At 33.1% G+C, this 15,284-nt stretch overlaps 1 protein-coding gene and 1 long non-coding RNA gene across 2 annotated transcripts; one reads left to right on the top strand and one right to left on the bottom strand.

Annotated features, from left to right (window-relative positions):
* The first annotated feature begins 362 nt into the window (after window positions 1-362).
* LOC133338049 (uncharacterized) lies at window positions 363-1,157 on the top strand. The gene has a single exon (XM_061546231.1). The coding sequence runs from the start codon at window positions 363-365 to the stop codon at window positions 1,155-1,157; it is 795 nt and encodes a 264-aa protein (XP_061402215.1).
* Window positions 1,158-3,274: 2,117 nt separating this feature from the next.
* Window positions 3,275-4,342, bottom strand: LOC133338045 (uncharacterized). Its single transcript, XR_009754623.1, has 3 exons — window positions 4,224-4,342; window positions 3,831-3,881; window positions 3,275-3,634 (listed from the first exon to the last, which is right to left on the bottom strand). It is a non-coding gene; the product is annotated as an uncharacterized LOC133338045 (long non-coding RNA).
* Window positions 4,343-15,284: the final 10,942 nt, after the last annotated feature.

Raw genomic sequence — 15,284 nt, 5'->3', positions numbered from 1 at the left:
TTACTCGAGAAATTTGGCCGAGTATAAATTATATACAGAAATGCCTAGTTCTGATTGGCTATTATGTTGATTTGCCATCTAATTTTGGCAAATATATAGTAGATTTGCGTTCCCGGACTTTTCAAATTATTTTGTACTCTGAGAGCGATTTAGAAATGTTTCCATTTTACTAGCTTTACTATTATAAAAGTACTGGAACATACCGTATTCGTTTCATTTTTAACTTTGGCGTTTTTTATGTAATCCTGTGTTGACAACATTCGTAAAAACATATGTTTTTAATGTAAACAAAAACAAACTGATTTGTTGCTGTTGCTATTACTGGAACAATTTCACAACAAATCCAAAGCATTTCCAAAATAATGTCAAATAAAGTAATTTCCGTAAATAAACTCCTAAAAACCACCGATATTGGAGGCGACTGCAAATCCTATTTTTACATACAAACAAAATGGCTGGATGACCAAATTTTACTAAAATTACAAGATTCCCAAACGAATCAATGCTATTCGGGATCAGTGAGTGTCGCCCAATTGAAGGAATCAGCCAACGAATTAAATATTCCATACAATGAATACTACGAAGAATGCCGTCAAGCCCTCACCACTTACATTGCACTGCCCGGTTGTACCTATAAATTAGATGAAGATGACAATGCCTTTAAGATATGGAAATCTGAACCGGGATCTATACCAATGTTATATCTGGAAATACCCTTAAAAACAATGCGACATCATTATGATATTTTGGATACAGCAGTGGAAGAACTACAAAATCAAAATAAAGCTTTAAGTGAACGGGTGGAAAAAGCACACAAATTTGATGAACATTCACGGGCGCTACTGGACGATTACCGGCTGTGCGTTGAGGAGAAAAATAAATTGGAAAGGCGTCTTTTGAGAAAAGTAGCTGCATTATTGAATACGAAAAAACAAAAAATTGCCGAGTTGGAGGAGCGTCTAAGCAAATATGAAAATGTGAATCGAAATAACGAGGAGGATGAGGAACAAATGCATGAAGATGATGAGGATAGTCGAGGTAGCCGACCGGAAAGCTCAAAGAAACGTAGAAAACAGATTATCGAAAGTGAAACAGAGGATGAAGATGACTTCAATGCAGAAACAGAACCCTTGACAATGCCTGAAGTGAGTGCGTAGAATATATTAAGTTTTTTTTTTTTAATTTAGTAATAAATCTTAAATCCAATTTATAATCATTTTTATAATTTGTACTATCTTTTCAAATAAAACATCTTTTGTTACTTGGTTTTCAAATTAAGAAACCAATCATTTTAGAAAAATGTTCTTCGTTCAGTTCTTCGCACCTAAACTTCGAGTAATATAATATAATCATAAACGTTAAATATTAAATTAACATTATGTAGGTAGTTTTGCAAATTTGTACTTATGTGTACGATAAGTACTAAATTGTATTTTATTCCATACAATTTTGATTTTGGGTGAACCGATAGAGCTGGAACACTGAAATTTGGAAATAATATTACTACTGCATTGTAAATTTGAGGTATGTTGGTAGTTTGGGAAATTCGTACTTTTGTGTACTTAATTTGGTACAATTTGAATTTTGGGTGTACCAATAGATCTGTAATCCTGAATTTGGAGTTAGGATCACTGTTGGGGTGTAGGATTGGGGATACGTAGGAAGTTTTGGAAATTTCTACTAATGTTTAGTAAATGACACTAAATTTGGTACAATTAGGATTTAGGTGAACCGATAGACCTGGAACACTGAAATTCGAAAATAAGATTGTTGTTGGAGTGTATGATTGGGGATGTGGATGTAGTTTTTGAATTTTGTACTTATGGGTACTAAATGGTATCAAATTCATTACAATTTGGATTTAGAGCTGGAATAGTAAACATTTTAAGTAAAGATTATTACACCGTGCGACAAAACAAAGAAGACATTTGTATCGGTGTTTTGATAGTTTACGTCGGGGGTAACCTAAAAAGGCGGAACAAGGCAAATTATGATTTCTTGAAATCCTTGCATTTTAGGTATATAGTTGGTCTGTTCCCGTACTGCAAGACAATATAACTGATAAAATATCGAGGAATATTTTTGTATACAACTTTAACCCTTAACCGACTCATTGAAGGGGTCTTTTCGGTACCCTTTTCCAGAAGAGATTGAAAACTCATTCAAAACGGGGTTAAAGCTGCTCAGAATATTCTACAGAAATGTTCGCCATAATGTTTTACTATCAGTCTCAGAATACACTAAAACTCAAAAATCAGCCTAAACGTACATATTACTATGGCTTTTCCTCTGTTGTTATGATATCATAACAACAATTTTTGTTACATCGTCGTTTTCGAAGAAGAAGTACAATCTAATAAGTATTTGAGGATTCTCAGAACTGCAATTACAACACCCTAACCGTAGTTGTACGGTTATCTCCTCTTAAATCAGGATATGTGGCTATGACAGAATCAATCAAGTGAAAAGAACTTCATTTCAAATCTTTCTGCATTTATTCTTGTATTCCAATTTAAAATGATCATACAAATATAATTATTTTTTATATTTATTTCAAATTTTCAAAATAAATACATATTTTTTCTTTTTAATAAGATACTTAATACAAATAAATAAAACAATATCTGGAGAATGCTATAAAAATGATTACAAAACAATAAATCATTCAATAATAATAATAGACAGGAAAGTCGCGCAAATATCAATACAAAAAATATTGATATCGCATACAAAATTTTGACCAATGTATAAACATAATAACGGAAAAATTAAGAATTTTCAAGAATAAAGAATATATATAAATATTTAAATATATACAATTGAAATGCAAACAAATAAAAATGATGTAGACATTTTTAAAGAATTTCCATTTCATATAAATAATTAAAAATTACAACAACAAAAAGAGCTTAAAAAACTAAAACATGACAAAACATACTAAGAAAAAATAAACATGAGCAAAAAATATGGAAACCACGCTCATCGTGGAAAATAAAGGTAAACTGGAAATTGGGTTGGTGAATATGTTGAGCGAGAAAACTGAATGACAAATGTACACAATTATTTTGTAATAAAAACATATACAAAACAGAAAAAATATAATAATTACATCATATAAACGGTGATGCGTTCCAAATTTCCAATGTTATATTACTTATATTATAAGTGTATAATATTAGTATAAGAGCAATACTTTTATCGAAGTTATGTTAGATTTTTTTTTCTGGTTTTTTTGATATATACTTAGTTTAAGTTTCACTGTAACTACGATCTGCTTCGATTTGTTTTAATTAGACATTTAGTAAAAAAAGAAACAATTAAAGCCAATATAATAATATTTGATGTACTCGTTTGACGATGATAATGATGTCATCTTCGTAGAGGAGGCGGCTTTTGCATAGTGAAGAAGAAGAATAGGTATATAGCAGCAGCATATATAAGCTCAAAGTAATAACAGATCTTCTTCGGGTTTCTTAGCTTTTGCCTGTTGATTGGTTGGTTGCTGTACAGCAGCATTATCTAGATTATTCGTGGCATTAATTGTGGGAAGATTTTCAGCTGCAGCTGCTCTTTCCTCTAAGAATTTATCAAACTCTGAACTGGTGACAGTTTCTTCGAGACCCTCTATCGTTTTCTGTAAAAATGAGAAAAGAAAAATTACTAACTGACCGTAAACATCGTGACGACAATTGCAATAATAATTTTTATAAACCATATTGTAGAAAAAGTGATGATGGAGATAATATGTGATAAATGGCAGCACAAAACAAAAAATATGAATAACCAAAAAATTTAAGAAACAAAATCATTAAAAGAAAAATATTACTTACTGAGCTGCCTAACCATGCTTCCATTTCATCGATTTCATTTTCTTTCACAGGCTTTTCAAAGTATCAGCAACAAAAAATATATGTATGTACAGGAGGAGGTTTGTGTGGAAATCATAATGTAACCAAACAAAAATGTGTGTTTTCATCACATACAAAATAATAAATATTTTGTTTTACAGGGGAAAAACATAAGGGATAAAGGAAAAAAGCGTTTTGTTAAAATAAATCAAAAATAGAAAACAATGTATAAATTAAAGTAAAAGTTCGAAAGAAAAGGGAGAATTAAAAACCAAAAAGATTAAATGCCAATTAAAATGTATTATGTTTAAAATATTAAAGAAAAGTCAATACAAAAAATATTAGTTTTTTTGGAAGAAAATTGTTGGTACTCACTTTACTTACCACCGGCAAACCATTGCCGCCGGTACGTTTAAATGGTGATCCTACACTTCCTGCAGTGGCATCTAAAGTTGGAATGTCTTTTAATAAATCACTTTTACTGCAAAAAGAAAGAAAATAAAACTCAGTTTTTTAAATAGTTGAAGAATAAGTGATTACGAGTTATACCAAAAATATATCAAATAACTTTTATATTGCCTATATTCATATTCATCAGGACATGCGACCTCGACATCAGTGTTCTACGGTTTGCAGTCAGGGTCCCGACTATATTAGAACGGAGCCTTGTTGATACCTGTGCGCCTCAACAAGTTCATTCATGCTTAGTTGCCGAATCCTTTCCATAGTCAACTCTGGGACGACTAACCCTTGTCAGACGAAGAAGCCATCATGGAAACTATAGTGATTAGCACCACGGTGACGAATTGAAATTCGGAAGTTCTCCAGGAACTATCCGAATGATATTTCGAGAGACTTTTTGATTGAAAGGATTCCTAAACATAGTGCGAAGACCACCACGGTAGTCCCTCAAAAAAAAAGAGAAAACTGCTGGAGGTCCTAGCACATCTAGAAAGTTGTTTCTTAAACTTTGGCTCTAATTTGAAATTATTTTGAGTTCATGTAACGTGCCAACTATTTGTTCCAGACCACAAATAAAGTTATTTTGAATAGGGAGAAGCAAAAAATGCGAGATGCGGATTCGCATTTTCGAAAATGGTGTTTGAAAAAAGATTCGTGTTGCCATATTGTAATTTAAGTAACAATGTGTGTTGTTTGTAATATTTTTCAATATTTTATTAATTGATTTTAAAATTGTAGCTTTTTATTGTTATTTAAATTTTATAACAATATAAATGTGAAATATCAAGAATCCGCTGTAAAACTGTATTGTAATTAAAAGAAAATAAATTATAGTTTGAAAATATTGTAATGTACGTCTGGGGAACTTATTTTGAGCGAGTACGATTTGAAAAATTTTAGCTATATTCCCAATCTCGAAAACCAATTTTTTATGATGTTCACGTCTTTTTATATTAATATGCAATTATTTAGTTACCTAGAATCAAAATATTTGTTCTATCCAACTCCAGTCTCGGATAATATGTTGCTTCAGGTTCAATTTTGTTGGCTTCCTTTTCCATACCACAGACTCTCATAACACACATTTTCCATACATATACTTTTGTAGTTCTTTTAGAATTTACTTTGCTAATTTTTTTATATTTTTTTTAACCTTTTTATTAATTATTAAGAAATCAAACTCAATTATTGTATTTAAAATGTTGTAAATATTTGCTGTTCTGATGCTTGCAATATTTACGAATGAGTGAATAACAAACTGTAAACTTCGACAGTTAACATTCTCATTGAAAGCAAAATCAATTTTTGCAATTCTTTATTTTGATCCGCTGTTCCGATTTTTTTCTGTGGTGACTTGAGATTCTGGATCCAAGAACGTAAGTGGTTCGTTACCAAACTAAACGAATTAATCTCTGTTTACCAAACATTCCTATGTTTGTCAAACATATCGCATAAGCAACAAACATTTCTTCAACAATGCAATAAATATTGAAATTTCATGTATATATATATATATATATATCACATTTCCATTTTTTAACCGAGAATAAACATAATAATTAAGAATAAAAAATATATATTTTTGTAAACTACAAACATATCATACCTCTTCTTACAACCTTGCATAAGGGGATTTAATGTGGCAACATTAATGATTAGTGTGCGATGTTTTTAGAAATGTCAATTGGACTTAAAATTTGAGGTAATGAGTGGACAAATAATCCAAGTCAACTTCCTTTTATCATCGTCTTTAAAAGTGATAACATCATCAAGTTTCCTAAAATCTATCCAAGTGTAAATTGAACATCCAATTCATAAATCCAATCGTTTTCGTATATATAAATAAGTCAAGTCTTATTTAATACTGTTGCCAAATAATTTAGTTGAAAAAAACTATAAGGTGAGACTTGCAAAATAATTTACATTTCAATTCCAAAGTTAACATAGTGTATTTTTTATAGTTTGTGCACTTAATACAATATATTTTTTTTGGCACTCCACTGAAAACGTCTTGGACGAAGATTCCTGTTTTAAGAGGATTCACGCTGCCCATCGGGTAGCGTGATCACTTTTTTTTTTTTTGACACTCTCCAATTTGGCTAATTTTTTTATGAGGAAAACTTGATCATAAATGTATACCTAACAACACCATTAATTGGATTCTATACCAGAAATTAAAGCAAAATATCAGAAAAAAAGACTCCAAAAATTTGTTGGCCAAAAAAAAAACCCCACAACAGTGGCACATACGATTGATTTATGGGATTCCCTTATCCCCATTAAACATCTATGAGATCAGATGCCCGATCATTTTGTTCCAACATACCTGAAAAGCCTGAAAGATCGATGAAATATTAAGAAGAAAGATCCCCCTAAGCTTCCCGCATAACACCAATAATCGAAAAGATACACCATCTACAAATTTGAAGTCCTCTGAAGCACGTAAAATTGCCACAGGCATAAATTTCTCGTCAACCATTATGAGATCCTCCGATCATCGATGCTATGCAAATGGTCCTGAACCATCAACTGATACCTACTCCCCACAATATCATTTTTAAGTATCTTCCCTTTATCTGTATTTACATACATTAATTAATGAGTCGATTAATCATTCTAGAGAAGAGTAGTTGAATGTAAGAGACAGCTCCATAAAAAATTCTATTCCAGCAATCATCAAACTGAATATGCAGGAGGCCTTCTTCGTATTGTGATTTGGTGGTAAGTTAAAAACAGCTGTTTATTTGCACTCTCTCCGATTTAACAAGTGATTGCTTTCTCTTACATTAATTTTATATTCGAGTAATGAGAACTTATGAGTGATTTACATGTGCTCAATTATACCGCAATGTGGTGAATTTTTTTTTAATTGAGTGAAGTGCTCTCTCTCTCTCTCTCTATAACTTAGAAGCTCTCATTACTTAAGAAAAATAAAGAAAGACAAAAAAATCACACCTTGTTACATACATATATTTGCATGTAATGTTAATATGTCATTGCTAGATTCATTCTGTGATTTTTTTGTATCTTTGTTTTGATAAGCGTTTGCTTGATTTTTTATTTTTGAAATAATTTTCTATAGAATTTAACCCCTTAAGGGCCAAAGATGAATTTTTGAATTTCTTTTATTAAATAAATAGTTAAATAATAATTAATAGAATTAAACCGCCTAGGTGCATATAAATTTTCCTATTAATTATATATATCTATATACATCTAAATTCTTGTCTAAAACATGCCATATGTCTTGAATAAACTTATAAATATTTGCCAAATGATGGCCTGGTAAATTGATATATATATATGTTTTCGAGCCAAGTGAAGTGAATAAATAAGTAAGTATGTTAGGGGTCCTATGAATATAAAATTAAGCGCTTTTAGGACATAGGCTGGAGAGGGTAAAGTGCGCATTCTCACAGAAACACCAGTGGGAATCTACATGTGAAAAGACACCAGTACTTCAACAACCTTGTTTTTTTTTATCAATAGTTTCAAATGTATAACTAATTTGGGGATTTTTTTTATTAGTTATCCTGGTCCATATAGATACAGTCGTAACGTTTTCTTATCTAAATAAAAAGGGAGTCTATTAAATAATTCATGTAATGGATACATGGTTTTGATGGAGAAGGACCGAACCTCCCCACCCGGCTGACTGCTAGCAGAGAAATGGCTCCCGCAGTCCTTCGTCCAGATAAAATTCAACGGTGCTATGAAATCAAATTTTATGGAACGTGCACCTTATCCTGAATAGGACATTACATAAATTTGGCGCCCAACGTGGGGCCAAGATGATAATGATCATCATGTGGCTCTTATATTTTTCTTATTAATTTTTACTAATTTTTTTAATGTTCGTAGATTTCAGTAATATTCAGTTCAAACAATCTTCTGATAGAAGGACTCATTCTGCGAATAGCTGGATTTTTCTTCCTGGATATTAGCATTTTGGCATATTTTAAGACCGAAACGCTAACCGATAGAAAGTATACAGACATTTCGTAGAAGCGACGAATAATATCTAGAAGAAAGTCCAACTGGATATATTCTATTATTCTTTTCAAAATGCGGATAGTTGTAGCTGAGATACTACTACCAACTACCTTATTCAGCTAGGACTTCAATAATTTAGCATTACAGCATTTTATTGACCACTGAATAGGAAAGATGAATGCTTAATAAAACGTCTTTAGTGGTTTGCTCCTGTTACTAAATTTTGAAAGGTATAACCAAGTCAATAGCCCAGTTTTGAGTTCCATACTGTTGTCTTTTCAAATAGCGCATACATACTTTATTCACATACTTCACTAAATGGCAAGAAAACATATGATTTATATTGAAATAACGAATATTAAACACAAATTTAAATATAATTAAGTCAAATAGATATATTTTCATGTCAAAATATATCTACATTAGTTAACTTTATTATTAGAAATTTTTATAAAATACTATTTTAATATTAATACTATACTTATAATCTCAATTAATAACTTCATTGCTACTAGAACCGTTAATCTCCTATAATAAAATCATAATTATTTTATCAATTTATCTACAAAAATCTTCATTATCATTTAATATGTCTGATTGGATGTTATTTAGAGAGACAACTTTGAATTGAATATTAATACTCAACATTCAAATGTTGCTGTTATTGCATGCTAGCAGAGAAATGGCTCCCGCAGTCCTTCGTCCAGATAAAATTCAACGGTGCTATGAAATCAAATTTTATGGAACGTGCACCTTATCCTGAATAGGACATTACATAAATTTGGCGCCCAACGTGGGGCCAAGATGATAATGATCATCATGTGGCTCTTAGATTTTTCTTATTAATTTTTACTAATTTTTTTTTAATGTTCGTAGAATTCAGTAATATTCAGTTCAAACAATCTTCTGATAGAAGGACTCATTCTGCGAATAGCTGGATTTTTCTTCCTGGATATTAGCATTTTGGCATATTTTAAGACCGAAACGCTAACCGATAGAAAGTATACAGACATTTCGTAGAAGCGACGAATAATATCTAGAAGAAAGTCCAACTGGATATATTCTATTATTCTTTTCAAAATGCGGATAGTTGTAGCTGAGATACTACTACCAACTACCTTATTCAGCTAGGACTTCAATAATTTAGCATTACAGCATTTTATTGACCACTGAATAGGAAAGATGAATGCTTAATAAAACGTCTTTAGTGGTTTGCTCCTGTTACTAAATTTTGAAAGGTATAACCAAGTCAATAGCCCAGTTTTGAGTTCCATACTGTTGTCTTTTCAAATAGCGCATACATACTTTATTCACATACTTCACTAAATGGCAAGAAAACATATGATTTATTTTAAAATAACGAATATTAAACACAAATTTAAATATAATTAAGTCAAATAGATATATTTTCATGTCAAAATATATCTACATTAGTTAACTTTATTATTAGAAATTTTTATAAAATACTATTTTAATATTAATACTATACTTATAATCTCAATTAATAACTTCATTGCTACTAGAACCGTTAATCTCCTATAATAAAATCATAATTATTTTATCAATTTATCTACAAAAATCTTCATTATCATTTAATATGTCTGATTGGATGTTATTTAGAGAGACAACTTTGAATTGAATATTAATACTCAACATTCAAATGTTGCTGTTATTGCATAAACAAATACCCTATTCAACGAATTTAGTCCGATCAGAACAAACGATATATTTAAAACCTTTTGTCAATCTGCCCATCAATTAATTAATTAAATTAATAATACATTTTAAATTAAGCCGCCAAAATGCCGGTACAAAATTCTCCCCCACCAACTTCTGCACAAAATCCTCAGCCTTCTACGGCACCCCTATCAATGGAACCGTCAGTATGCAATATATGCAAGGAGATAATGATAGATGGCGATGATTGCATGATGTTGCATGAATGTTTTCACACCTTCCATAGATCATGTATAGAATCCTATATGTCTTCGACTGCAGAGTGTGCAACCTGCAAGAGGTCATGTGATCTAAATGATTTAAGAGACATAGTTGTTCAAACTAAAAGTGTCCCCACAAATAAACCAGGTGCACCGAGAGGAAAAGGTAGAGGAGCAATGTCAAAACATTATAATACCAGAAGCACTTCTCGAAACCTCTTTAATGAAAATCCTGGATCTAGACAAAATACCAACGTAACTACTATTGCGGATAACACCGTGACACCAACTCAAAATACAGAAATATCTCCACATTTATTTACACCTATTCAGACGACAAATTCGAATAATGGTCTGAGTGCAACTGATATAGAGAAAATTGTTGAATCAAGTTTGACAAAAATTCTTCAAAATTTAAACGTTCTGCCTACCAGCCATAATGCGAACATAAACTATAACCCGAATCACTCTAATACCAATACAAATCACCAGCAACAGCCAAATGTTTTAAATAGCCAAATACTTGATACTTTCCCTATAAATTGTACAGCTAATAACCCATCACGACAACAAACTAATTCCAATAATACCGCTTTAAACCCAGTTCCATTATCTAATAATCCAAACTATCAATCTCCATCTAATAATTTGCCAAACAACACACAAGTCCCAATATTTAACAATAATTGTAACGCTCAACAACCAATCCATTCTATAATGCCACAGGGTTTCCAAAATAACCAGGCCAATACCGAGCAACATCCACCTCAAGGTACAAATAATTGTAATGTATCAAATTGTTCCTCAAATTTTATATTGAGTTCTCATAATAATATGCCGCTAGATAAAATCACCTCTATTATACAAAACTGGAATCTAAAATTTGATGGTTCCACAAATGGACTTAGGGTAGAAGATTTTTTGTATCGGCTAGGTTCGCTTACCGCTGACTATTTCAATGGGGATTATAATGTCATTTGTAGAAACTTGAATTGCCTACTTACAGGCAAGGCCAGAGATTGGTACTGGCGCTATCATAGACAGGCCAAGTTCATTGAGTGGAACTCATTTTCGGAAGCACTTAAAGATCAGTATAAAGAGTTCAAGTCTTCTTTTGACATACGAGAAGAAATCCGTGCCAGAAAACAAAAACCAAATGAAACATTTGACGCGTTTTTTGAAGCTGTTTCGGCAATGATGGATAAGCTTCCAAGAGCTATGTCAGAAGCCGAATTAATAGAAATCTTGGCTCGAAATCTCCGCCCAGATATCCGACAAGATCTTCTATACGTCCCTATTTCGTCAATTTCACATCTCCGCAAGCTTGTCCAAATGCGAGAGAATTTTTTCAATGATGAATACGTCAGGAAAACGTTGCCTAATCGTAGTATTCCATTTCAAATTCCTCGCCGAAATATATCCGAAATAGCCGTAGGCGAAGATGACCACATCCAACCAAACGAAAACACAGATCAGATTGTAGAAGCAATACAAAAATCCGAACAAAATTCAACTTGCTGGAATTGCGATGTTTTAGGCCATCACTGGCAAGATTGTCTACAGGACCGAACCATATTTTGCTATGGCTGTGGACTTAAAAACACATATAAGCCGAATTGTTTGAGATGTGCCAACAAGAAACCAAATAGTTCAAAAAACTTGAAAATGTTCTGTCCACAAATGGACAAAACCAATTAAAATCGTCTTTAAAAGATCCCAAACAAGCTAATGCAGATGATTATAGTACTCCGAATAAATCGCATTTTCAGAGCCTTTCAAACAGTCCAATTCCTTGTACAATTTTACAAAGGGATATTCAGAACGAACCCAATATAGACAAAATAATATATCCTAAGTTACCATACCATTTGCGATGGCAGTTATACTGCCAAAAACGCAATGAAATATTTAACAAATCAGAATTATGTACTATCGAAGTTAGGAAACCAAGACGGTCGACTATTAGATTTAGAAAATTTTTTAAAATGAAAAAATTATGTACAAAACTCTTAGTCTCTACCATAGTATCAAATCCTAAGGACCTGAGATATTATGCGAAAGTATCCTTTTTGGATTTGGAAGTATATGGATTAATTGATACTGGTGCTAATGTAAGTTGCATTGGTTCAGAATTAGCTTTGAAAAATTTCAGCAAATTTCCAAATTATAATAAAGCTAAGTCCAGTGTAAAAACTGCCGATGGTAGCTTGCAACCGGTTACTGGTTTTATTGAAGTAAACCTTTCATTTAAAGATCAAACGAAGGTGCTTAGATTATTTGTAATTCCCAGTATATCCCAAACTCTGATTTTAGGAATTGACTTTTGCAGAATATTTAACTTAATTCCAAGCATAATAGGTTCTGATGACATTGTAACAGCCAATTGTAGCATAAACCCAACACAACAACAAACTTTATTTAAGTCTTCAAGCTACTTTAAAAGTAACAATTCAATAAATTCCTTAGATGATCCTAGTCCTGATGCATATCCTCTTACAGAGTCAGAGCGTAGACAACTACAGACTGTGATAGACCTTTTTCCAAATTTCGAGACCAAAGGGCTTGGCCGAACCAGCCTTTTAAAGCATTCTATTAACGTAGGTTCTGCCAAACCCATCAAACAGAGGTTTTACCCTGTATCTCCTGCAGTGGAAAAACTTATGTTTGCGGAGATTGACAGAATGCTTCAACTAGGAGTAATAGAGCCATCTAACTCTCCTTGGAGCTCTCCAATGAGGTTGGTGGTAAAGCCTAATAAGGTAAGGCTATGTCTGGATGCTAGAAAGCTGAATTCAGTAACGGAAAAGGACGCATATCCTTTACCAAATATTGAAGGCATATTCGCACGACTACCAAAGGCCCACATTATATCCAAGTTGGATTTAAAAGATGCCTTCTGGCAGATCGGGTTGGCCGAAGATTCAAAATATTTGACTGCGTTCACAGTTCCGGGAAGGCCACTATACCAATTTGTGGTCATGCCATTCGGACTGTGCAACGCAGCTCAAACAATGTGCCGTCTTATGGACGAAATAATACCTCCCGATCTTCGCCACTGTGTATTCGGGTATTTGGATGATCTGGTGATTGTCTCCGAAGATTTTCCTTCGCACCTGGAAATTCTAATCAGAATATCTTCACAATTTCGGAAGGCAAATCTAACTTTAAACGTTTCTAAAAGTCACTTTTGTGTTACAAGAGTGAACTATCTAGGATATGTGATAGGAAATGGAGGGATTATGACTGATAACGAGAAAGTGGAAGCGATAACGAAGTGGCCAGTACCAAAAAACATAAAGCAGGTTAGAGGATTCCTCGGCTTAGCGGGCTGGTACAGAAGATTTATACAAAATTTTTCTACCGAAGTATCGCCCATAACAGACGTTGTTTCAACCAAAAGGAAATTCCTTTGGACCAATGAAGCTCAAAAGGCCTTTGACCGGATAAAAATTTTGTTAACCACTGCCCCTGTATTGACCAATCCGGATTTTACCAAGAAATTTTATCTCCAATGTGACGCTAGTGATTACGGCATTGGGGCGGTTCTGGTTCAATTGGATGACGAAGGTCATGAAAAACCCATTGCTTACATGAGCAAGAAATTGAACTCGTCCCAGCGTAATTACAGCGTCACCGAAAGGGAATGCTTTGCAGCCATCGAGGCTATAAAAAAATTCCGCTGTTATCTGGAACTACAAGAGTTTGAGGTCATAACTGACCACTCGAGTTTAATATGGCTTATGCGGCAACCAGACCTAACAGGCCGACTAGCTCGGTGGGTATTTAAGCTGCAAAGTTATAAATTCACGATAAGCCATCGAAAAGGCAAAGATAATGTAGTCCCAGATGCATTATCAAGGATACCTGAAGACGATATATCTAGCCTTCAAATAACAGAACCCGAAATAGACTTAGATTCACCTTTCTTCGACGATGAAGACTATAAATCTCTAAAGGAGAAAGTTATTTATAATCAGGCAAAGTTCCCGGATATTAAAATCGTCGACAAATATGTTTATTACAGAACCCAGCACTATACAGGTGACGAAGCCAAAGACCAAGAAGCTTGGAAGTTATGGGTTCCTCTGAGAATGAGAAAGAAAACCATATCCGTAGCTCATGACACTCCAATGAATGCTCATGGAGGTATGAGTAAAACTTTGCAACTATTAAGAAGGCACTTTTTCTGGCCAGGGATGGTAACAGATGTAAGGCAGTATGTCCGAGAATGTGAAATTTGTAAACAAACTAAATCACCTAATATGGTAATGAAACCGCCTATGGGAAACCCTTCGGTTTCCATTCGGCCTTTTCAGAGACTATATATCGACATACTTGGGCCATATCCACGTAGTAAAACAGGGCATATAGGTTTACTAATTGTACTTGACCATTTGACAAAATACCACTGGCTTTGTCCTTTAAAAAAATTTACATCAACTGCTATCCAGGACTTCCTTCTCAAGCATATATTTCATATGTATGGTGTTCCTGAGACAATTATCAGTGACAATGGCAGTCAATTTAAATCGAATGACTTTAATGCCTTTTTGACCTCATTTGGTATACAGCACATGTACACTGCATTATACTCGCCACAGTCGAATGCCTCAGAAAGAGTCAATAGATCTCTTATCGCTGGCATTAGAGCCTACCTCAAAAACGACCATAGACAATGGGATGAAAATCTATCTGCGATTAGTTGTGCACTTCGCAACTCATATCATCAGTCAATAGATTGTACCCCATACCACGCACTCTTCGGTTATGATATGATAACACATGCATCATCATATCAACTATTGAAAAATTTAAATCTTTTGAATGAACCCACAGTTAAACTGGCAAATGACGATCATTTACAAATAATAAGGAAAGATTTGACGAAACACATGAAGGCTGCCTACGAGAAAAACCAAAAATATTATAATCTTCGTACTCGTCAACCAACGTTTTCGGTTGGTCAAGACGTCTACCGACGTAATTTTTCACAGTCCAATATGGAAAAACATTTTAATGCTAAACTAGCGCCAGTATTTGTGAA

This window comes from Musca vetustissima, unplaced genomic scaffold (assembly GCF_032173495.1).
Source record: "Musca vetustissima isolate MV318-11 ecotype Yass unplaced genomic scaffold, APGP_CSIRO_Mvet_v1 utg17997, whole genome shotgun sequence".
In the NCBI taxonomy this organism is placed as follows: domain Eukaryota; kingdom Metazoa; phylum Arthropoda; class Insecta; order Diptera; family Muscidae; genus Musca; species Musca vetustissima.
The sequence above is the reverse complement of the archived record's forward strand: the minus strand, read 5'-3'. Positions and strand labels throughout refer to the sequence as shown.

Excerpts from the sequence above, each read along its gene's own strand:
- LOC133338049 (XM_061546231.1), top strand. The coding sequence starts at position 363 with ATGTCAAATAAAGTAATTTCCGTAAATAAACTCCTAAAAACCACCGAT.